The sequence below is a fragment of the Carassius auratus genome, chromosome 43 (assembly GCF_003368295.1).
Source record: "Carassius auratus strain Wakin chromosome 43, ASM336829v1, whole genome shotgun sequence".
Classification (NCBI taxonomy): Eukaryota; Metazoa; Chordata; class Actinopteri; order Cypriniformes; family Cyprinidae; genus Carassius; species Carassius auratus.
In genome coordinates, this window is record NC_039285.1 from 10,840,438 (window position 1) to 10,865,002 (window position 24,565).

The 24,565-nt window shown below is 37.3% G+C and overlaps 1 protein-coding gene across 11 annotated transcripts in view; it reads left to right on the forward strand.

Moving 5' to 3' along the window:
- LOC113061686 (ryanodine receptor 1-like) overlaps positions 1–24,565 on the forward strand; it is a 112,359-nt gene that overhangs the window by 69,458 nt on the left and 18,336 nt on the right. For 2 of the 11 annotated variants that reach the window (XM_026231011.1, XM_026231016.1), the window contains 20 exons: positions 2,704–2,785; positions 2,870–3,000; positions 3,087–3,407; positions 3,497–3,737; positions 6,250–6,337; positions 6,583–6,675; positions 6,959–6,973; positions 9,519–9,689; positions 10,154–10,213; positions 12,403–12,537; positions 12,626–12,738; positions 12,818–12,914; positions 12,992–13,098; positions 13,721–13,772; positions 13,859–13,939; positions 20,767–20,866; positions 21,971–22,050; positions 22,213–22,289; positions 22,506–22,579; positions 23,533–23,550. In XM_026231011.1, the coding sequence (XP_026086796.1) occupies positions 2,704–2,785; positions 2,870–3,000; positions 3,087–3,407; positions 3,497–3,737; positions 6,250–6,337; positions 6,583–6,675; positions 6,959–6,973; positions 9,519–9,689; positions 10,154–10,213; positions 12,403–12,537; positions 12,626–12,738; positions 12,818–12,914; positions 12,992–13,098; positions 13,721–13,772; positions 13,859–13,939; positions 20,767–20,866; positions 21,971–22,050; positions 22,213–22,289; positions 22,506–22,579; positions 23,533–23,550 (2,136 nt within the window). The remainder of the gene's footprint in view (positions 1–2,703; positions 2,786–2,869; positions 3,001–3,086; positions 3,408–3,496; positions 3,738–6,249; positions 6,338–6,582; positions 6,676–6,958; positions 6,974–9,518; positions 9,690–10,153; positions 10,214–12,402; positions 12,538–12,625; positions 12,739–12,817; positions 12,915–12,991; positions 13,099–13,720; positions 13,773–13,858; positions 13,940–20,766; positions 20,867–21,970; positions 22,051–22,212; positions 22,290–22,505; positions 22,580–23,532; positions 23,551–24,565) is intronic. The other 9 variants (XM_026231015.1, XM_026231021.1, XM_026231014.1 and 6 more) reach the window with 6 other exon arrangements.

A 24,565-nucleotide genomic window follows, 5' to 3' on the forward strand; every position in this document is an offset into this window, starting at 1 on the left:
CAAAAAGTCTTTAGTTTTATCATATTTATAAAAGAAAAATACAGCTTTCCAATTCTCTCTGGAAAAAGCTGAGCTCCTGGAGGCATGCCGTGGGCGGAGCTATAATACTGATGTTTCGTGTTATTTCCATTAACATACATTCACTTATGTGCTGATTTCCAACAAAATACAGAAATCTGTTGCAATTGTACTTTCATGAACGGGGTCTTTTATCACTGGGATCGCTCCATGTTTTAATAACAAATGATGTGCAAATCCAGTGTCGACTTGGGCCTTGTTTATAAAACATTCATCAATGACCAGAACACACAAAGGCACTTGATACACTCCATTGCAGCCCCGGAAAAACAAACTGCATCCACTGTTCATGTAACGCTGGGTTCTTTGGGAAGCTGAACACGGTAAACTTTCCCTCACATCCAAAAATGCTTTTATTTGGAGACATTCTCAAACAAATCCTATGCAGTGCTGCCGATGATTTCCCGATGAAGCCCGTTGATGTGCGTGGTCTCTCTCTCCTCTGGTCAATGTGTGCGCAGGTGCGCCTTTCAGAGCGAAATAATCATATAAGGATTCCACTCTTGTCTACGTCATTCAATCCACGATCGAAAAAAAACCCCAGCCGAAACTTGTACCATCCCGGAAATACGATTTTCTGCACAGAAATTCTCTTTCATTCAAATTATTTTTTAAAACTTTGGCCATGTTTAGCATGAGAATCCATCTCTTTAACACTGTGAACAACTCTGAATACATGAAACACCATTCTACCCCCCGCCACCTTTAATTTATAAATAGATTAATTAAGTAATAATTAACATTTGGAAAGAATTCAATTGAAAAGGCTGTGCATATTTTGCTCTTTCTACCAACTGAGTTTCAGTTCAGTTTGCTTCACTGACTGTAAAATAGCAAAAGTAAAAATGGCATAAGTTAAATGTAAATAAATTATAATAATGTACAATAATAAAGGGTGTAAATAAGTAATATGATCAAATTTAATTTAATTTTAAATGATAAATAGTGTAAATGAGTAGAATAATAAAAAAAAAGAATGTAATTCCATTTAAAACAATTGAATTACATTTATATATATTTACATTTAGTCATTTTGCAGATGCTTTTATCCAAAGCGACTTACAACTAGGGGATACATAATTTATTCTTCTTAAAGAGGCAAACAAACACAGGAACTGCTTGTTATTCCAAGTTTTAGACATTGTTCAAATAAGTACAAGAAAAAGCTAGAAAAATAAGGAATAAATAAAGGAATAATTTTTTGTTTTGTTTTTTTTGTTTTGTTTTTTACGATGAAGCCAAGTAGCTGTCGCTTGAAAATTGTCAGGGATTCAGCATTCTGGATAGGGGTGGGAAGATCATTCCACCATCCAGGAATGTTGAATGAGAATGTTCTGGAAAGTGATTTTGAGCTTCTCTGTGATGGTGGCACAAGGTGTCGCTCACTAGCGGATCTCAGACTTCTGGAGGGATGTAGATTCATAATAGTGAGTGGAAGTACAGTAGGCAGGTGCTGAGCCTGTGGCTGTTTTATATACAAGCATCAATGTCTTGAACTTGTTGCGAGTCGCAACCGGTAGCCAGTGCAAGGATATAAAGAGAGGTGTAACATGGGCTCTTTTGGGTTAATTGAATACCACTGATTTCTGAATCATTTCTAGAGGTTTGATTGTGCTTGATGGAAGTCCAGCCAGAAGAGCATTGCAGTTGTCCAGCCTAGAAATGAAAAGGACCTGGACAAGAAGTTGTGCAGAATGCTACATTAGAAAAGGCCTGATCTTTCTGATGTTGTAAAAGGCAAACCTGCGAGATCAAGCAGTCTTTGCAATGTCGTCTTTGAAGGCCAGCTGGTCATCAAAGGTTACACCAAGATTTCTGACCGAAGTTGAAGGGGAAATTGAAGAAGATCCTAGCTGAATGGAGAATTAAAGGGTTAGTCACCCAAAATGACCAACCCATTTACTAACCCCCGAGGCATCCTAGGTGTATATGACTTTCTTCTTTCAGACGAATCCAGTTGGAGTTATATAAAAAAATTGTCTTTGATCTTTCAAGCTCTACCATTGTAGTCAGCGGGTGTTGCATTCCTACAGCCTAAAAGAAGTGAAATAAAAAGCATCCTTCCATAAAAAAAGTGTCTCAAACTGCTCTTGGGATGAACAAAGGCCTTCTGTAGCGACTTGATGCGTTTTTGTAAGAAAAATATCCATATTCAAAATGTAATAATCATTTTGCGCCAACAGTTGTACACTGTTGCATTTCCAGGAGCGTGACATATGGTGTAATTAAAATAAGAATAAGTGATGTAAATAAGTAGTATTATAAAAATAATTTTCTGTAATGTAATTACATGAAATATATGAATAGATATAGTTATATTTAATATAATAATGTAAAATAACAATTAATGACGAGTAGTATTATCTTATCTAATTTGATTTAATTTGATTTAAATAAAGTAAAATAACAATTGTGTAAATAAGTAGTATTACCTAATTTCATTTCAATTTATTTCATTTCATTCCAGACACTCAGCAACAAATTGTGCACTAACAATAATGAATCGAAAGTTAGAAAATATGAAATCAGAAAAAAAATCTGCAAATAATTGTGATATCCTAATTGTTATATACGATAGATTGCTCACTGTCCCTCATATTGTGTATCCCTCCCTTCATCACTCAGTGGATGACTTGCAGATATCCTGTTATCGTATAATGTGCAGCATCTATTCCCTGGGCACTGTGAAAACCCCTCATGCTGAGAAGTAAGAAAAAGCTTTTTGTTTCCATATGAGCCATTATTACAGAATGCATTATGTTATAACAAATGTTATGGTGTGATATCACAGCCAAAGACCAGCTCTAGGAGAGTGTCTGGCTCATCTGGCTGCTGCTATGCCTGTTGCTTTTCTGGAGCCTCACCTAAACGAGTTCAACTCATACTCCGTGTACACCACCAAAACCCCACGAGAGAGAACAAGTCAGTAGCTCACACTGAACACATTCCATCTATAGGTGTTTTGATCAACTAGTGCTTCCTTAACGACCTTATCATCCATGTTTTAGTCCTGGGTCTGCCCAGTCAAGTGCAGGAACTGTGTCTGGACATCCCTGAGCTGGACGTGTTGATGAAGGAGATCGGGGACCTGGCAGAATCTGGGGCCCGTTACACAGAGATGCCCCACGTGATTGAGATCACCCTGCCCATGCTGTGCAACTATCTGCCCCGCTGGTGGGAGAGGGGACCAGAGAACTTCCCAGAGCAGGAAGGCTGCCTGTGCACGGATGTCACCTCCGAACAACTCAATCAGCTCCTGGGTAGCATCATGAAGATTGTCGTCAATAACCTGGGCATTGATGAAGCTTCCTGGATGAAGAGATTGGCAGGTGAGAGGAAACTAAATATGGAGTCTTCAAAAAATGGCCGTCAGTACCATGTTTTTACTTACGGAGTTCCTTCTGATATTCCTCTACAGTGTTTGCTCAGCCCATCGTGAGCAGGGCAAAGCCTGAGATGCTTAAGTCCCACTTCATCCCCACCATGGAGAAGCTGAAGAAACGCTGTGGAAAGGTGGTGGCCGAGGAGGATCAGCTGCGTATGGAGGGGAAGGGAGAGGTGGACAGTGAGCAGGGAACCATTCGTGATGAGTTCGCTGTGCTCTGCAGGGATCTGTACGCTCTTTACCCACTACTCATCCGATACGTGGACAACAACAGGTATCTCTCACACGCAGGATGATTTTATGTTCCAAGTATTGTTTCAAGCTATGTTTTTGTTACGAGATCACCAACAGAAGTAACTTACGATACTTTAAAGCCTTTGCAGTAGTAACTTTTATCTTATAACAAAAATGAATATGCAATAAAGCAATACAGAAAAAAAATAAAGTTAAAAGTTTTACACAGAATAAAGTGCAAAAGAACTATATAGACCAATAGGTATCACTTTACAATAAGACCTCATTAGTTAACCTTAGTTAATGCATTAACATTCACAATAAGAATAATTACATTTGCTGCAGAAGTTATTAATCTTTGTTAAAAAAAAAAACAAAAAAAACTCTTAGTTCATGTTAGCTCATTAAATGACACAGTTTCAACTTTCGATTTTAAAGTGCTATATACTGGAATACCTAAGATTAATGAATGTTCAGAAGAATTTTTCATTGGTAGTTTATGCTAACTAATGAAGCCCTAATGTAAAGTGTGAATGAACAATAAAGAATCAAAACACTTTCAAACAATATCTAGGGTATGTTGTAGTCCAGACTAAAATGTAAAAAAAGTTTGAAAATAAATAGCCTATTAAGTCTAAATATTTAAGTATTTGGCGCTGTGATGAAAAACACAGCAAATCCACAAATCTGAATGGCTATTTAAATACGTTTTAGATAGTAGAGCAGCTGCTTTATTTATGTGCTTTCCAGGGTAACGGATGCATTTTTCTGCAGTTTAGTGCCACCTGCTGTCAGAGAGTGAATGTTTTCATTCAGCGCACCTCTCACACGTTCCCCCAAGTGCTTCTCATGCATGCTTGTTTACATCAGAGCACACACGTGTCTTTCAAGCAGCAAACAGCGATTTTGTGCATTTTTAAAAGTTGACAGGGAAAGTATTCTGAAAATGTATTCCAAATTTGGAATAATTTGTAATATATAATTATTCACAATATTGTGCATATTCGTTACCGTGATATATCGCATCAACAAATACCCACACATGTCTGCTTTGCAGTAGTAAAGGCCCATTCACACCAATAAAAATAACTATATTAGTGTCCACACCAATGGATGATTTTGTGGCCCAGGGCTGCATTTCCCAAAAGCACCATAAGCTTAAGTTTATCATAAAAACGATTGCACGAATCATTTTAGATTTGCGGACCATAACCCTACTTAAGTAGTTCTTGAAAATGTTCGTAGATCTATGAGTGTTCTGGAGTAAACCAAAATCCCTACGTGCATCTTAAGAAAACTGAGTTATGAGGTTTCCTGCAGGACAATCGGCAGATTACACATTCAACTTTATCCAAGTGCAATGTGATTATAATTAAAGCTTTTTACTGTACTTTATTGTACACTTTATTTCTCTTTTTTTTATTATTAATTTATATAAAAAAAAGAAAAACAGAAATACACATCTAAATTAAATGATTGAAAAAAAAAACTAATAAAAGAGGTAATGTTGGAAACATACTTCAAATTCTGGGAAAAATAAGGATAAACTCACAAATATCTGTCAATGACTTGCTGACATGCAAGAAAACCAACCATGTATTGGACCCGGAAATAACAGATATTATATACTATATGTTATAATATTAATCTATAAGTATAACATTATTCTACTATATATATATATATATATATATATATATATATATATATATATATATATATATATATATATATTATATATATATATATATATATATATATATATATATATATATATATATATATATATATATATAAATGTTATATACTATGTATTATTATGTATAGTAGATTAATATTATATTATTATAATATGTAATTTTTCAGCACTTGACAAACGGATAGTGACTCCTAAGTAGCACTTAAAGCAGGGCTACGTACAATTGTTAAGTGCATTTTTGGGAAACGCACGTGAAACAACAATGAACGTTCAGAAAATGACTCGTAGAAAATGCTCTTAAGTGCTAAGATCAATCGTTATCGAGAAACGCAGCCCAGTACTGCTTTAGAAATTATTTTTGTAACAAGACCTCCAACAAATGTACATTTAGATACGTTAAAGCCTTTGCAGGAGTTAAGGCCCTATCACAGCAAAAACAATAATTATATTATCATTGAAAGCAATGGACAATAACGTTCTGTTTATTATATCACATGCTACAGTTATACAGTCTTCTGCTCGAAATACATAAAGGGATAGTAAACCCAAAAATGAAAATGTTGTTGAAAAAATAAAATAACAATAATTTTGCTGATTAACTCTGGAAATTCAAGATGTAGGTAATTTATTTTTCTTAAGTAGAACAGAAGATTTGGCTGAAGCCATGGTTCTTGGAGATTCATAAGTCAACGGCTAAAATAAAAAAAAGCAGGCAATATAAAATTAATAACTATGACTACTGGTAACATATTGAGGTCTAGTGTAGCCAAATGAACATTATTTAAAACATTATTAAAAAAAATACAAGTTGTAGAAAAGTGTCCTCTTATTTGGTTATTTGTGTCATTTAAAGGGCGAGATGGTTGACCTGTCCTGACCCTTATGCTGAGGACCTCTTCAGGATGGTTGGAGAAGTCTTCATCTTCTGGTCCAAATCTCAAGTGAATCTCTTTTTCCCCTCTCTATAATTAAAATCCCATTGTCTTGTCTTATGTCTAGTTTCTTCTTGTCTCCTTTTCTTCTGATCTCCTCTTACATGTCTTTAACTTATTGTCTTTTCTCATCTTGTCTCTTCTCATCTCTTTTCATCTTGTTTGTAGTCTTGTAACGTCTCTTGTCTCTTTTTGTCTGTTCTTGTCTCTTTTCCCTTCCACTTTTCTTATAACTCTCGTATTATTATTTGCAGAATTTCAAGCGTGAGGAGCAGAATTTTGTGGTGATGAATGAGATCAACAACATGTCCTTCCTCACTGCTGACAGCAAAAGCAAAATGACCATGGTGAGTTCGTCCACTTACTGCTGCACAAAATTGACAATTTTGAGTATAAATGTAAAAGGTGTGTTATTTTTTGTACTTTCTGTTCAGAATTTTTTTTTATGAAATGAAATTAGTCCATTTCTTCAGATGACTGCTGACCTCATATCTTGTTCAGGACAGACACTGTTTTTACTCACACAGTGGGTTATAGATCCATTGCTGTTTTTCCTGTCTGTGAGGGTGTAAGTTTTAACAGTGATGTCTCTCTCTGTGTCCTGTCTCGCTGTGGAATCGGGGTGTGTAGGCCGGAGACGGAGAGGTCAGACCGTGTTTCTGCACGATAAAAAAAGAGCTGTGCTGATCGCATGGCGCACAAGCAGGGCTTTCCATCAAACTCACGTACACTGGCAAACACTTACATATATACACAACAACCAGAAGTCCATACCCTCATTCATTGCCAGTGTGTGTGAGGTATGTTGGTACCTTGTTTGATGAAAGCCCTCAGCCATAGACTTTAGTCTCAGGATCATGGCACCCCTTTTCAGCTGGATCTTTAACTCTCGCTGGATCTGAGTTCCATCATCCTGACAGTGATTTTGATTGATGTGCCTCTGATGGATTTTGACTGCTGCAAGTTCTTGCAGACTTGTCTGGTTCCTTTTCTTTCTTTTAGTGCAGCCGTCCGGTTTGATGTTAATGTTTGGTGTTACTGTTTTTTCCCCACAAGCTCTAGTGGTGAAGCTCCCTCACTTGGAGCAAATATACTCATTATCAAAATCAAACCATTACCCATCACTTAATCTTCACAGATTTCAGGGAAATGTATGAGCACATTGGTAATATAGAGAAGGAACATAGCTTTTCCAATAAAGGGAACAGTTCTCATTACATCTCTCATCTAATATTTCCCTCCCTTTGTTTAATTCATTCCAGTTAATGTGTCTTTTGAGTCCATTCTGTTGACAAGTTATTAATTGACATGTTACCCAAACCCAACTCACTTGCTCACTTCCCTAAAAAATGTGTCTCTGTTAGGTGTTAGCTAGCACAATGATACTATTCACTTTGCAGCAGACCGCCTCCTTTGTGCTGTGATATGGACATTACTGTAGCACCGTCTGTTATCTCCTCACCATAGGTGCCCCTCAAAGCCTAGTGTTGTATTAAAGTGTGCTGTGCTGAGGGGTTGGCAAACTTACACTACTAACAATAAGACTGCTGTATGTTTAGCTAACATTTCCTAATAAACTGACTGATAAAACACGCCCTTAAAGCATGGTGTTATTTTCACTCAATGCTAGTTTGATAAATACGGAAGTTCTAAGCGGCCATGCATTATAATTTTTTTTTCCTTTTTGTTTTCTCGTTATAACGACTTAATTTTCTCGTTATCTCGACATAACGAAAGTCGTTTTCTCGTTATAACGACTTATTTTTCTCGTTATCTCGACATAACGAAGTTCGTTTTCTCATTATAACGACTTATTTTTCTCGTTATCTCGACATAACGAAAGTTTGTTTTCTCGTTATAACGACATGACAGTTTTACTGTTGCTATAGTAACGAACTCAACTTTGACAGGCATCTGATGGACAACCATGCAGGCGCTCTTACTGTAGCCTATATTTCAGCAAATTTAGCTTCGCCTAGGTAATAACGTCTATAAATAAAGGCTGATCAATCACTGTTGATTTCTCCAGAGACAGTACAACGAACGTTTTCTTTTTGTAATTAACATGTATAAATGGCAACACCGCGAAATTAGAGCAGCTTGGATTAAACTCACTTTTCATTTTCCCTTTATTTGAAATAAAATTATATATAATTTGTAATTTGTAGTAGTCATTATATGATGTGGCAGATATCATGTTACAAGCTTCTGTTTGAAAAGAGCGTCCATGTGTACGTGTAGTGTGTGTGTGTGTAGAAAAAAACGATTACAACATTATAGAACAAAACTGAATTAAATTAGCCTATGGATTTTACATATCACATTTCTCATCAATATGGTTAACAATAAAGATTAGTAATAAGGAAAAGAAGCACATCAGCCTACATCGTTAAATCCCGTCCTACTGTAGATAAACAGAATACAGTGATGTCAACCTTGGTTTTGATAAGCAGTTATTTTATGACACAGAACGCGTTGGTGAAACTCATGCATCTAGCAGGAACTTAATACACAAAATATTCATATTGATTCAAGCATTTAACATTTATGAATTAATTAAATGTCAGTAATGAAGACTGCACAAATTATAGCGATCACGAGGAAGGTCCGCGTACAGTAAGGTGGATAGTGTACAACACCCCTTCAGTTATATTCAGGTCTATAGTGCCACCTGCTGGTGACTTGTGACTTCTTAGAGAAAATTAAGTCGTTATAACGAGAAAACGAACTTCGTTATGTTGAGAAAACGAGAAAATGAAGTCATTATAACGAGAAAACGAACTTCGTTATGTCGAGATAACGAGAAAATTAAGTCGTTATAACGAGAAAACAAGAATAAAAAATATTATAATGCATGGCCGCTTAGAACTTCCATAGATAAATTTCCCCATGTCCTTCTTAATCTGTAAAACATAAAAAGTAGCCACCATTAACACATTATTTAACAATATAAAAGCTGTAGCTAATCATCAAATATTCAGAAAGCAAGACACTTACAGAAGGGAGATGTTTACAGAGAATTGTTTCTGTATTCACATTATTCACTTAGAAAGCATCCCTTTAAAGACTTTTTCGTCTTTCCTAAAACAAATCCTTATTATTTTCCAAAAACATTATATTTGTGGACCAAACCTGTCCTTCTAATTAAGAGTATCCTTGTGTCAGACTAACTCTACAGAGTTTTTTTTAGGGAGGAGGCTCAGATGTTGAGCGGACCAAGAAGAAGCGCCGAGGGGACCGTTATTCTGTTCAGACCTCACTGATTGTAGCGGCCCTGAAGAAACTGCTTCCCATCGGCCTCAACATGTGCTCTCCTGCAGACCAAGAGCTTATAAACCTAGCCAAGATCCGCTACTCTCTGGTACTTAGCCACATGTTTAGCTGGATAGTTTGATTAGGATGGCTGATTGACTGCCAAACAATAAAAAACTCTTATACTACCGTTCAAAAGATTGGGGTCAGTTGGATTTGTTCATATTAATTTAAACAATGCAGCAAGGCTGTATTTAACATTGTTTTATTTTAATATATTTAAAAAATTAATTTATTCATGTTTTGTAAAATATGAATCTTCAGCAGTTTTTCCTGCAGTCTTCAGTGTCATATGACTCCATCAGAAATCATTCATATACTGTACTGTATATTATAAATCATATTATAATAAACCTTGAAAACACTGCTGCTTAATATTTTTTTTCTGTGGAAACCATGACCTTTTTTTTTTAAAGATCTTTTGATAGCATTTACTTACCCCAAACCTTTGAAAGATAGTGTGCACTGAATTGTATTATTTTTGTTGGCTCAATGATCATTTGAATGTTACAGAAAGACACAGATGAAGAAGTGAGGGAGTTTCTGCAAAATAACCTGCATCTACAGGGAAAGGTAAGTAAAGTATATTTAGAAGTAAAAAACATCTAAAGTAAAATATAACTGTGATAACGACCCAAGCAGTCCTAAGGAGAGTCAAAATCACGAGAGATAAGTTGGCATGCAAAAAGAGCAGATGTGCAAGCAGATGTGCAAAATGTGCAAACAAATATATATATATATATATATATATATATATATATATATATATATATATATATATAAAATGGTCTGAAACTAGAATTGTCAAGTAAAAAAAATAGTACTTACTCCCCTCCACAGCATTGAGGCTGAAGTTTATTATGCTTACACAGCATCTCATTAATCTCATTCATGATTTAAGATTCACGATTTTTATTCATCACTTACACGGTTATATAGAGAATATATAACCAGCAGTGAAATGTGAATCAGGTTCGCTACATGGATAGTGACAATTAAAGAATATAATACAGAGGAAAATAACATAAGTATAGGTATGAAATAATGAAATAAAAGAAAACAATAAAAATTAGATGTATAATGTAGACTTAAATATAGGATAGAAAATAAAATTTGCATGAAAGTATACTGTAGTCTTAAATATTAAGATACACAGGAATGTACAAGAGGTGAATGTGCAAACAGACTGTGACACGGTCAATATGTCAAAATGAGGTAGAGAATGTTGAATATCTTACTGATTATTAAGTGATTATTAAATGGAGACATGTCGATGGTAAGAGGCTGGGTTTGAGTTTAGGAGCCTGATGGCCTGGGGGAAGAAACTCCTCCTAAGTCTCTCAGTTTTTGCCATCAGGCTACAGAAGCACTTACCAGATGGCAGCAAAGTGAAAAGACAGTTACTAGGGTGGTTGGAGTCCTTGATAAATTTAACAGCTCTGCTTCTGCAGCGTTTGAGGTAGATGTCCTGCAGCGAGGGAAGAGCAGATCCTGAGATGCGCTCAGCTAACCGCACAACTCTCTGCAGGGCTTTAGTCTTAACTGGAGCTGTTCCCATAACACACTGAGATACACTGAGTCAATACACTTTCTGTGGTCCCTGAATTGAAAGTTTTCAGGATTGCTGTTGAGACCCTGAATTTCCTCAGCTGTCGCAGATGGTACCGTCTTTGCCTGGCTTTATTAAACTGTGTTGGAATGTGAGTAGTCCAAGTCAGGTCCTCTGAGATGTTTAGACCAAGGTACTTGAAGCAGCTCACCCTCTCACAGGGGTCCCGCTGATCATAAGTATAGGGCCAATGCTGTGTCTTCCTGAAGTCAAATATCAGCTCTGTAGTTTTGCTCACATTCAGAGAGAGACAATTGTCCTGGCAACATGATGAAAGATTCTCTACATCATCCAGGTATGCGGTCCCATTATTGCTGTAAATGAGGCCCAGAACCACAATATCATCAGCAAATTTGATAATAGAAGTGGAGTAGTGGGAAGACACGCAGTCATGTGTGTAGAGAGAGTAGAGCAGGGGACTCAGGACACAGTCCTTATTGTTCTTAGGCACAGAGATGATGACATATTTGATGATGACAGGAGGTGGGAACTAGTGATGCGCAGGTCTGCACATCGGAGAGCATAGCACGATGCTCTGTACTCGTTCATGTTCCCTGACAAAAGACCATCATTGTGTTCAACTGCGTTTGTTTACTGCAGCACAGATTGTTCTGTCCACCCACAGTTTCTGATTTGAGATGTCCTTAGATTCCTTATATTCATGAACTCTTATTTCGTCCACCTCTCTTATTACTACTATTAAATTAAATTCAAATGTATTTATATAGCGCTTTTCACAAGCAGCTTTAAATGCATGTATTACTACTGACAGCCATTTTAAATACACATTTCCCACTCCTACAAATTGGAACATATCATGTTTTTATTAATTAAACTGTTGTCTCACAATATGATTTATACATGAGAAATAGATACAAGAGTTTATAAAAGTAGATAAATACAACTAATACCATTAAAAAGAGGACAGATACATCAAAACATATCTGCACAAACATTTCCATAAATAAGCTAAAATGAGCACTTCCCCTCAAGTTTTTACCCCACTCAGCTAGATCAGGATATACATACAAGCGAACCCCCTGTTAATATTATAACAATGAACCAGAAACAATAAGAAAACAGTAAAAAGACAACTTTAAGGTCTCTCCATCACAACAAATGTCTGCATGTACACATCTCTGTCTGTCTGTAGGTTGAGGACCCGTCTATGCGCTGGCAGATGAGTCTATATAAAGAGACCTCAGGTAAAGCCGAAGATGCAGATGCACCAGTGAAGGTTGTGAAGCGAGTTCAGGAAGTTTCGGCTGTTCTTTACCACATTGAGCTGGTGAGGCCTGATTGCATGCATACATGAAGTCACACACTCTTTTTCCTCAGTGAAAAGCCATCTATTCTTCCTCTGTGTCTTCCTTTAGATTGAGCATTCATTCAAGTCCAAGAAGATGGTTTGGCACAAGCTTCTGTCAAAACAGCGCCGTAGGGCGGTGGTGGCCTGCTTCAGAATGACACCGCTGTACAACATCCCTAAGTAAGACACGTGTAACCTTCCTTTAATAGTGTTCAAGAGTAAAGTGGGATGCACATGCTTATTTTTCCTTTTATTTCAGGCACCGGGCATCTAATATGTTCCTTGATGGTTACAAGCGCAATTGGATTGGAAATGAGGGCTACTCGTTTGAAGATAAGATGATAGATGACTTATCCGTAAGTCTTCATATCTATTTATGTTCCCTGCTTACACTGGGTTGAGGGGAGTTTGTTCATAGTGTTGTTTTTTGCAGAAAGCATTGGAGCAGGAAGAAGAAGAAGAGGAAGAAACTGAATCTAAGCCAGACCCCCTTCATCAGCTCATCCTTCACTTTAGCCGCACCGCTCTCACCGAGAAAATGTAAGCTAACTGCTCTGTGGTTTGGTGAGTGTGATGTCTTGACACAGTACTCCTTCTTAAGTAAAATCTCAATTATTTACATAGCACTTTATTATACAAATTGCTTTAAAGCAGCTTCACAGAAACAAACAAGAAATAAACAGTTTCAAAATTGATCAATTATGAACTTGCTTTAATTTCAACTGTAAAGCAGCTGGACCGATGACATTTGCAAATATTCAGATCAAATTAGCTCAAAGTTGATTCAGTTTAGTTTAATAACAGTGTTGCAAAGTTTGTCAATTATGAAAGAATTCAGATCAAAACTAGCTCAGTGTTAAAGTGAGAGCTGAAACTAGTTCAATAACTCTTTCTAAGTTCATCAAATAATACATTAAATTCATCTATAAAGAATCTCAACAGAAGGCAGTGGTATTATTGCTCAGCTCAAGTAATTTCAATGTTGATTCAGTTCAGTTTGATGACAGTCAGTGTTGCAAAGTTCATTCATTTTGACATTATTATCCAGTTTAATTCATTTTAAAAAAATCTCTATTGGATTGATCTCATCCAATAGTGTCAGTGCAGTCAAACTGATCGTATTTCTGACATTTGTCTGACATTTGTTTCATCCCCACCGCAGTAAACTTGAAGTGGATCATCTGTATATGTCATACGCTGATATTATGGCAAAAGTAAGTCATATAGTAAACCAAACATTGAAAACGTTTCGTTCATAGATGTAATGCGAGCCGCTAACCTGACATATCTCTCTGTTCAGAGCTGCCACATTGGTGAGGAGGACGAAGGGGGAGAGGAGGGGGGCGAGGAGCCATCGTTTGAGGTGCGGCAGACAGAGATGGTATGGGGGGGCCTGGGGCTGGGGCCATGGGAGTCAGCGGAGCCAACAGCTACAGCTACAGCTCCTTCCACGCACTGAGTGATCACATCCAGAACACTGCACCCCTCACACTCTATGTCTCTCACTGTGTCTCTCATCCTTTCAGTTCTTCTCTTTCTCTGTCTCTCCTTTTCTTTTCTCTTTATACCTGTTGTGGACTGATCTGTGCACTCCTTTGCTGGATTCTGAGTCTCTGCCTCTTTAACAGTTTATCGTTGTGTTTATTGCATTACTTGAGCGAGTGCAGAGAGATTGCTGCGCACAAAACAGATGGAAAAAAAAGAACAGAACAAGACATGCTGAACACATCTCAGTTTTGACCAATTCGGCTTCATTTGTAGACCGGCAACAATAACAAGGAAGCTTGTAGAGGTGTGAATAGTTTTTCTAGCACTTTCCCCCCAGCTGGGAGACCAAAAATGCAAAATATGTGCAAAATAGGCTGACTCAGCACAAAAAACTGCATTGTTGTTCTCTCAGGGTATTTAGAGTAATGTATTTTTAGCGCTTTTGATGATGGAGTGTGTGTTTGTGTGAGAGATTTAAGTACGAACACACACTCAACAAATGCCTTGACAGGTCTCTTAATACATTACCAGTCCCACCTCTCCAGAACCCTTTCTTTTCTGAGTTTGTAGGCAGTCGCCTGTAGTTTTCCATTCTGTCTGCATCTTTTGTATCTCACGGCTTTACTGATCAACTAACCCAATGTACGTTTTGACTTTTTCTCCTTCCTGATTTGATTTAAATTCAGAAAATATGTCTTCACCTTCTCACCTGGCCTCAAGATTCAGGTTGAGGGAGCTTCAGTTGCTCCATACTATAACCTTTAGAGCTGACAACCTCTGCAGCATTTTAAGGAATCGTCAATGTTTGTTTTTTACACATAGTCTGCTCCAAAGAGTATTCAGTATAATTATCCATGTTTTTTAATGAAAAGGAGGTGTGGACATTAGTAACTTGAATGTTTCCGTGAAGGCTTCCAGTGTCAGATGATTTTAGCTGAAATCTGAAGTCTCACACAGAAAATAGCTTGCTTCCTCATTGCAAAATAAAGATAAGATTTATGGAAAAGTCAGTCCCAAAATTCACAGTTTCAGGAAAAAAAGAATTAGAGAAAAAAAATTAAATATACTTGCATTTTATACACTACTACAAAAAAATCTATAAATTATTTCTTCATAATCTCCAACATTTTATACTATTATAGTGTATATATTTGGTATGCAGAAATCATGTGGTAATGGCAGGTTGTAACTAACCTTTCACACTGCGATTCCGGAAAACACACGGGTAATGTGTCCCGGAACCTGGCAATGTTACTAGCTCCCCAACCCGGGATCGATCCCGGATTCAATCCCGGGACGTGTTTGCGTTCACACAGAAGGTGACCCGGCAATGTTCCTGCAATTTTCAGTGTAAAAGGGGTTATATTTACACTAGTACTCTATTTTGGCGAATTGAATGGCTTATAGGTATAAGTACGTTTCCGTATGATTTGTTTGCGCTTAACAATGCATAAAATCTACTGGTGAATCAAATTACACAGATTAATTTTTGGCCTTGATGGTGTTGCAACAGAAAAACATCATTCTAAGTATGATAAATGTCTAAGTTATCATCTAGTAATCCCCATAATTACGACATGGCATGAATGCTGCATAGTTGTAATATGAGTATTATAGAATGTGGTGAAGGTTTTATGAAGGCTGACAGAATTTTCTGAATTGTGATATGTGATAACATTGTGTGTCTCCAAAAGTGTGTCTCCATGTCTTTGTTTTGAATTTGAACATTGTCTTTTTTTCTGCACTCACCAAAGACTACAGTAAAAGCCTGCACAGACACACACAAACACACGTTCAAAAAGAACACACTTTACATATAATACATCTAAAACAACAGGTAAAACACACACACACACACACACACACACACACACGGAATTAATTTCAAAGATAATCTATACAGTATTAAGTTACACATTGTGTAGGACATGGCCTGGCTCTCAGGGTGGGGTGGGAGTGGGTGGGGCTTCATGCTGGGGTTGGGATGCTTGGGTGCTTTTAGGGGTGGGTTCAGCTTAAAAATCAGCCCGCTTGATGCATTTTATGCTACTTGTATAATCCTTTTTGTCAACAGGGTATCATCACACCCAAATTTCATATGGGTCACTTCAATAAATGTTCAACTGTACAGAGCAGTGAACACACACACACACACACACACACTGTGAGCACACACCCAGAGCAGTGGGCAGCCATTTATGCTGCGGCGCCCGGGGAGCAGTTGGGGGTTCGATGCCTTGCTCAAGGGCACCTCAGTCGTGGTATTGAAGGTGGAGAAAGAACTGTTCATGCACTACCCCCACCCACAATTCCGTCCAGCCCAAGACTAGAACTCACAACCCTTCGATTGGGAGTCCGACCCTATAACCATTAGGCCACGACTTCCCGGTTCAGTTTCTTCCATTTATTGTGAAATATATTATTGTTGTGAATATACCAAAACCAATATGCTACATATAATGTAATATCTTAAGTAGTTTCTAAATAATTAAAAATGAATAACATTAATAAACTCAGACAAGTATTCACAATACAATAACTTCTTAAAAGTAGCTAATACTGCAGTGTAGACAGATGCTTTTAGTTTTGTTTTTCACTGGGGCTTTTTTAAATAAAAATAAATATTTTATACACTACCATTGAAAAGTTTGGAGTCAGTAAATAAAAATAAAAAAAATAAATAGTGCTGGGCAATGATTAATCGCAATTAATCGCATCCAAAATAAACGTTTTTGTTTACATAATGTATGTGTGTGTACTGTGTATATATATTATATACATGCATGTGTATACATAGTAAATAAACATAGCACACACACATATATTATGTAAAAAACTTTTATTTTGGATGAGTTGCCCAGCGCTACATAAATTATACTTTTAATCAGCTATTTTATTCACATTAAATTGATCGACCTGTAAAGAGATCTACAGTGTTAAGAAGATTTGCATTTCAATTAAATGCTGTTCTTCTGAACATTCTATTCATCATACAATGCTGAAAAAAAAAACTCAGTTTCCCCAAAAATGTTTATCTACACATTGAGCAGCAAAACTGCTTAGTGTTTCAACACTGATAATGGCAACTAAGAAACTAATGATTTCTGAAGGATCACGTGACGGTCAATACTGGAGTAATGTCAGGATTGGTCTGTCTTTGTTGTGTTTCTCCCTCATGTGCCCTTATTTGGTCATTCCTGTTTCTGTCCCGTTGTCTCTTAATTAGTCATTCTGTTCACCTGTGTTCCTCCCAATTGCCTTGTTAAGTCATGTATTAAAGGGGTCATGTGATGCTATTTTAAAGATCAATATTTTGTTTATTTAGTATAACAGAACATGTTGACATGCTTTATTGTTAAAAAATACAGTATTTACAAATATTGTACATTACTGTAGGTCCTCTATGCTCTGTCTCTCTCAAACGCGTCGTTTTCTACAAAGTCCCTCCTTCCAACAAGCACAGTCTGCTCTGATAGGCCAACTCACCCAGTGCATTGTGATTGGTCGGACACTGCAAGCACTCGTTGGAAATGTAATGCCCCTTTCCATAATCGCAAGCTTCATCTTTCAAAATAAATTTAAAGACAGTCAGTGATGTCCTTAGTTTTACCATCAGTTCAAGCCTGAAAGGGGAACAGAGTCGCGTGACAGACAGTGATGAAGCTCGTATGTGTTTGCAGTACACAAGCCATGGACGGTTAAGACAGCTGACTCCACTGTGTGACCCTGTCTCGCTCTCTCTTTCACACATGCACATACATACACACAAATCTGACATGCAAAACTCTGCATTTGAAGATTCAATAGCAAATACTTAAACTAATAACAGAACATACTTAGTCAGAAATGCCTCCTTAAATGCATCTCTTTCGGAAAGGCCAAGTAAAGTGCTTTTGCTTTCGTATAGATACACACATCATCTCCCTGACATGGCTAATTCAACACTAACTATGATAAGGTTACTGAAACCACGCCTTCTTTCTGTTCGTGAACATTTGAGTGGCATTACGCAAATATTTCCATATAGTGACGTAGACGTGGGGGCGTGATAGAATGAGCCATTTTAGGGGGGCGTGGCAGAGTCTTAACTCTGATAAAGAATATCTCTTTGGATTTGAGAATTTAGCCTTTGCAACTTTACAGATCTTCTTCATGCGATTTTAAATCGCATCATATGACCCCTTTAAGTTCCAGTCGTGTCTACCAGTTGTGTCTGTGTATCTTCCTTCTCTTCCCTGTGTGTTGGATTTAATAAATGACAGTTTCATTTATCCACGGCTCCTTCGTTCCTCTCAGCAGTATATTGTGTCAAAAGACCCGACCAAAACAGTTAATTCTGCGTGTTTTCCCCTCTGTTACTCTGTACTACCGCCCCGTCGACTGTGCTGGAGGGAAGCAATCATCCAGTGTCTGGAGAGTGTCTTCTCTCAATCCAGAACACGGCCAGACCCAGTGCCCAGCCCACTATCTCCCCAATGCACGGAGCTCAAGCCCCAGCCCACCACTGCCTGAGTGCCAGAGCCCGTTGTGACCAACAAGCCATCGCATAGGAGTGTGACAGAGCTGAGGATTGCCACGGAGTCAGAGCCTCACAGATTATCAGACCAGTTGCAAGAGCCGGTTACAATTCCCACTACGAGGGAGAAAAGCTGTGAACAGAGAGATTATGAATAGGAGCTCCGCCTCCTGCACCCTGGCTGAGGGTAAGCTGAAAAGGGATTTGAGAGAATACAAACCAGAAGAAAATTGAATTGACTTGATTACCAACTTGCCCCCTTTGCTATCTCCACTGGCAGTGAATTCTGTCTCTCCCATTCCTGAGTTTAGCCCAGAGAAAGTTCCTGTTCCCATGTCTAGCCCAGAGAAGGCTCCTGTTCCCCTCAGGGCTGGTACCAAGTTGCTCACAAGTTGGTCCCAAGTTAAGCCCGGATGCTCAAAAAGGCACGCCCACCCACCCTCTCCTACTTCCTCTACCACTGTCGTCTGGCAGCCCCTCTGCGTTGACCCAGCAGCTCCACCATGGCACATAGCTCTCTTCTCTCTGCAGTGGCCCATCAGTCCACTGGCTCCACTGGGTTTCCTCGTCTGTCTGGCTCCACCTTGGTCTGTCGTCGACCATCCTTCACCTCGTCCCTCTGGTTCTGTCAAGCTCCTCCATCCCTTTGGCTCCTCCTCGACACTCTGTTGCTCTAGCTCCACTGCAGCCTTTTGGATCCCCGCCTCCACCTTGGTCTCTGGAGCCATCTGCTCTGCCACCGATGGTTGGCACCCTGGAGTCCTCAGCCCTTCCTCCTCCATGGCTCTTCCCCCCGTCGGCTCCACCGTGGTTCGCCATTATGGCTGTAGCCTGGGTCCCATGTGGCGCCACATGCGCCAAGTGCCTTCTGTCATCTCCCTGGCTCCTTTCTCCATCAGATCCACCCTGGCTTCTTCTGTTTAACTCCTTGTCTCCTCCCTCCATCGTCACCTCACTGGATTCTGTCTGCCGGCCTCCTCCCGGGTGTCCGATCTCTTCCTGAGCCTCCTCCCAGTTCCTACCCGTCATTCTCTCTGTTGGTTCTACGGCATGAGGATACACCTTTCAGGAGGGAGGCAAAATGTCAGGATTGGACTGTCTTTGTAGTGTTTCTCCCTCATGTATTTGGTCATTCTGTGCTTCTGTCCTCATTGTCTCGTAATTTTGTTCACCTGTGTTCTTCCCAATTGCTTTGTTAAGCCATGTATTTAGTTCCAGTCTGTGCGTTCCTCCTCTGTCGTGCCTACCCGTTGTGTGTCTTCCTTCCCTTCCAAGTATGGATTTACCCTGTGTGTTGGATTTAATAAATGACAGTTATGTTTATCCACAGCTGCTTCGTTCCCTCCGGCAATGTATCATGACAAGTTGGTGAAAAGAATAAATTGCATCTATTAAATTCGTGTTTTTACTGTATTTTTATAAATGCAGCTTTGTTAATCGTATGGGACTTCCTTCAACAATTCTAACAATTTTTATTATTATTTTTGCTGAATGGTGACTTTTGAATGGTAGTGTATGTTTGATAATTGTACAAAGTTAAATATATTACAGTTATATTACGGAAATATTTATTTTAATTTTAAATATCATATTTAAAAATGTACTATTAGTTATACAGTGAAAATACCTTTTTATATAATACTCTGTAATGTATTATGTAACACTTATGTAATAAGCTGCTGTGAGCTGATAGAGCAGTCGAGGTGTGAGGGTTTGTAAGAAAGTACAGCACCCCAGATGTATGAAGCAGTTAAAAATAAGGGAAGAGCCAGTATTATCATACAGATGTGCCTCACTGCTCAGGGAGAGCAGGTCTGCTTGCTGTAGTCTAACGTTTGTGCCAGTCAGCAAATGTGAACAGCTCCAATAACGGACACATGACTAATAGCACTTGTGTTTTGGATGAGAAAGAGTGTGTAAGATGTATGTAGATGAATGAAGAAAAACAAACAAAAGTGACAATTAAGAAGTAAAAACACTTTTTCATGAATAATTTTAATACAAGACATTTTCTCAGGTATTCAGGGAGAAACCATATATATAATGTATAAATTATAGAAAAATGCAAAACAAATTGCATATTCAGGATACAGGACATTGTTTGGTGTATGAGCGAGTGTGTGCATGTGTGTTGGATGGTCGTGGGGCAGGGATATTTAAAACTGGGCATCACCCTGACTGGACTGTTTGTTTCCATCTAACAGGAGAAGGAAATGGAAAAGCAGAGGCTTCTTTACCAGCAGTCCCGTCTACATGACCGTGGAGCGGCAGAAATGGTTCTGCAGATGATCAGTGCTTGCAAAGGTGCACACACAATCACTCACGAACACGTGCATTTGGATTATAATAAAAACAAAAAGTAAATCTTTTTAGTTTTCCCTATTTTTAGGAACTATTCTTTTTAAAATAAATGCTGTTCTTTTTAATTTTCTATTCATCAAAGAATCCTGAAAAAACCATCACAGTTTCCACAAAAGTATTAAGCAGCACAACTGTTTTCAACAACATAATAATAAGAAATATTTTGGTAACACTCTCTGTGAAGCCCATATTTATAACATAATAAATTGTAAGAGTATTCTTAAGGCATTGTAATGAATGCATAATGTATTATAAAAATTAAAAAAAACTTTATAATATGTTGTATCATCTCATGAGTAATCATAACAACAGTTTTAATGCATTATAATATTTTGTTATTTGTGGTCATAGCTTTTTGGATTATGTTGATTAATAATACACAATGAACACAATGCATCCACTTAACTAACAATGGATTATATTTCCCATAGTTATAATGTATTATAAATATCATATCTTGCAATTATTAACTTGTTACTTTACTTAAAGCAGACAAAGACTGCTTATAAATAATAACAACAACAATAAACATACAAATGATATTTTCTTCTTAAACAGCCATAAGATCAGATATCAGTTCAGATTAATGTTTTATTGGATTTTTTAAATCTTAATTGTAATATCAATAAGATAGTAAGATACTGTACAGATCTTAAATTAATCATGTCAATATATAAGACTTAGAATCCATTATAAATTAAGTGGATTTAACATTGTGTTTATTGCATATTATAAATAATCATAAAAGTTATAACCACAAATATGTTAGTTTTATAATGTATTATAATTATTATTATAATTATGAATCCACATATTTTACTCTTTTTTTTTTTTATAATGCATTATGCATTCATTATAATGCCTTAAGAAAACCCTTATAATGTGTTATAAATATGGGCTTCATAGAAAGTGTTACCTTAGTGGTTTTAGTTTTGTAGTTTCTTATAGTATGGCTGATCTTTCTAGAAAATACCCTTACCAGTTTGACTAACAATCACACAAGCTTTGGTCAAACAAAATTCTGTCTCTTCTAATGTGTTGTTTTAGGTGAAACGGGAGCCATGGTGTCCTCTACTCTCAAACTTGGCATCTCCATCCTCAATGGTGGCAACAGTGATGTGCAGCAGGTCAGCTGATAGCACTCTCTCTATTAGTACAAATAATGTACCTGTGTCATTTCAAATGAAGTTACCATGCTAAGCTTAAGACCTGGATGTTTTTAGAAATGATAGCATGAACAGATTAACTCGATGCAACATTGACAAAATTGTCTTGATGTCTTGTGACAGAGGATGTTGGACTATCTGAAAGACAAGAAAGATGTAGGCTTCTTCCTCAGCCTACAGGCTCTCATGCAAACATGCAGGTACATGGCCATCACTTTCTTTTACTTTATTGTTAACTTTTTCTATATATATATATATATATATATATATATATATATATATATATATATATATATATATATATATATGTTATTTCTTTGATAATTATGTTGAACTTTACCAATATTTGCAACAAAGAGTGTCTTCTATAGCCGTGCCTATGGGTAGATGTATAATAGTGGTTTGTTTGTTGACAGTGTTCTGGACCTGAATGCATTTGAGAGACAGAATAAGGCCGAAGGTCTCGGGATGGTATCAGAGGAGGGCTCAAGTAAGTCTAACCCTACTCATACCCCAGACCATCACATAGCTTTTTTTTTTTTAATAGGTTTTTTTTTTTTTTTTTTTTTGCATTTTGTGTCTTACGGTTTAATTGTTTCGAAATGTATAGATTGAGACCTATTCACACCACTTTCTTATTTTTCAGCATGGAAAATTCTAAACATTCACAAGAAGATTTAAATGAGAAAAGGTGTATAAACTCTGCTGAGTCATCTTACTATGTATGACATAGTATGATTCTTTTTTCCTTTGGTGTGTTACCGTAGGAAAGCTGGTGTAAACAAGCCTTATAAGAAATTGCATAGGTTAAATTAACACAACTATTGCATAGAATGCGTAGAAATTTTATAAATATACATTTCCTAATCCGTATTTTTGTCTTATTTTTAGTCATAAAAATTGTATAGGATAATTAGACTTGTTTTCAGAAAATATATATTTTGAAGTTTATTTTTCTTAGCCAATCTGCATTTTTTTTTTTTACTTGTTTTATGCATAAATCAAACAGAAATTAAATGAGGTGCATGTTAAAAATTAATTTATCATTGGCAATAAGATAAATTAATATGACTCGATATATATTTCTGCAAAACAAGTGTTAATATTTTGCTTGTTTAGATTTTATTTTTATTTTTTACCACAGAACTGAAAAAATATTGTTTACGGAAATAACTTTTTGCAGTTTGGTACTTTATCATGTGAATGTATTACTAATTTTTGGGCCCACAGGAGACATTTCCACTCTGTATGTGTAAGACTTAATGTGTATTATCTTTGTTAGTGTATCTGTTTGTGTTAGTCTGTTATATTCCCCATGCCAGAAGCCTACAATCTTACAGTGTCCAACTCACTGCCTCTCTCTTTCTCCCTACCACCATCGCTCCATCCCCAACCTCCCCGTATATGCCTCTCCTCTCCTTCTTTCCCCTTCTTGTTTTTCAGACATCAAGCTAGAACGTGGTAAATAATCTTGTCTCTATTTAATTATCGTCACTCCTTCTTTCCTTCTGTCCCTTCTCCTCCTGTCTTCCTCCTTTTTTCAGATTTATATTGTGAAGATCTCCTCTCGTTGGCGTGTAGTTTACCTATATTTCATTTCATGCTCAAGGGAACTTAAAAGAGAACTCTTCAGTCATTGAAAAGGTTTTGGGGCAGCCAACTCCTTTACGATTAGACAGATTCCTCATGATGAAACTATGTTATACAATTCTAATGATAATTTTACTGGATGCTGTTTTCAGATAAGTTTTCTATTACGGTTTAGTCAGCAATGGCTGTAAAGTCTCTTTGTGCTTTGCCCTTGAGTGCTGTCACAGATCTGCTGTAACTCCAACATTCATTGACTGATTGAGAGGAAAGACATTTGTCCTTTCTTTTCTGATCAGTTTTCTCTGAGGAGATCACAGAGAACTGTGGGGACCAGTGTCACCAAAATCATGAAATGATTTGCAGATAAAGATATCTCCCCAACTCCTTTATCCCCAGAAATGAGCCATCTAACATTATTTGAACCATTCCCTCAAATAATGAGCTGCCATGTTTACTTCAGAAGGACAAAAGCATCTGACATGGTATAGCATAGTATCGAAATGATCTAGTTTTTAGTCTGCAGAGCATTTTGTATGTCCCAAATCGTAGTATGTTGAAATGAGTATTCCAAAGGTACCTGGGTGGTTTACTGCTTCCGGTAGAAATTCGAAGTGCAGATCCGTGCACACTCTAACGGCTAATATTGCCCCCAATGCATTACGCGGTATGAGGATTCGATTAAAACTACAAACATGCATGAAAAGAGTAGATAATTTTAGGGCATAGTATACACAGATGAATTGGGACACAGCATATTTCAACAACCAGCTAGCTAATAGTATTGGACATGTTTCTCTTTCTCACTAGTATTTCAAGGTATCTTTAGCCTGAGATTAGCTTTTCAAAATATATCAAACATGTTCTGATAAATAACTAAATAATTATA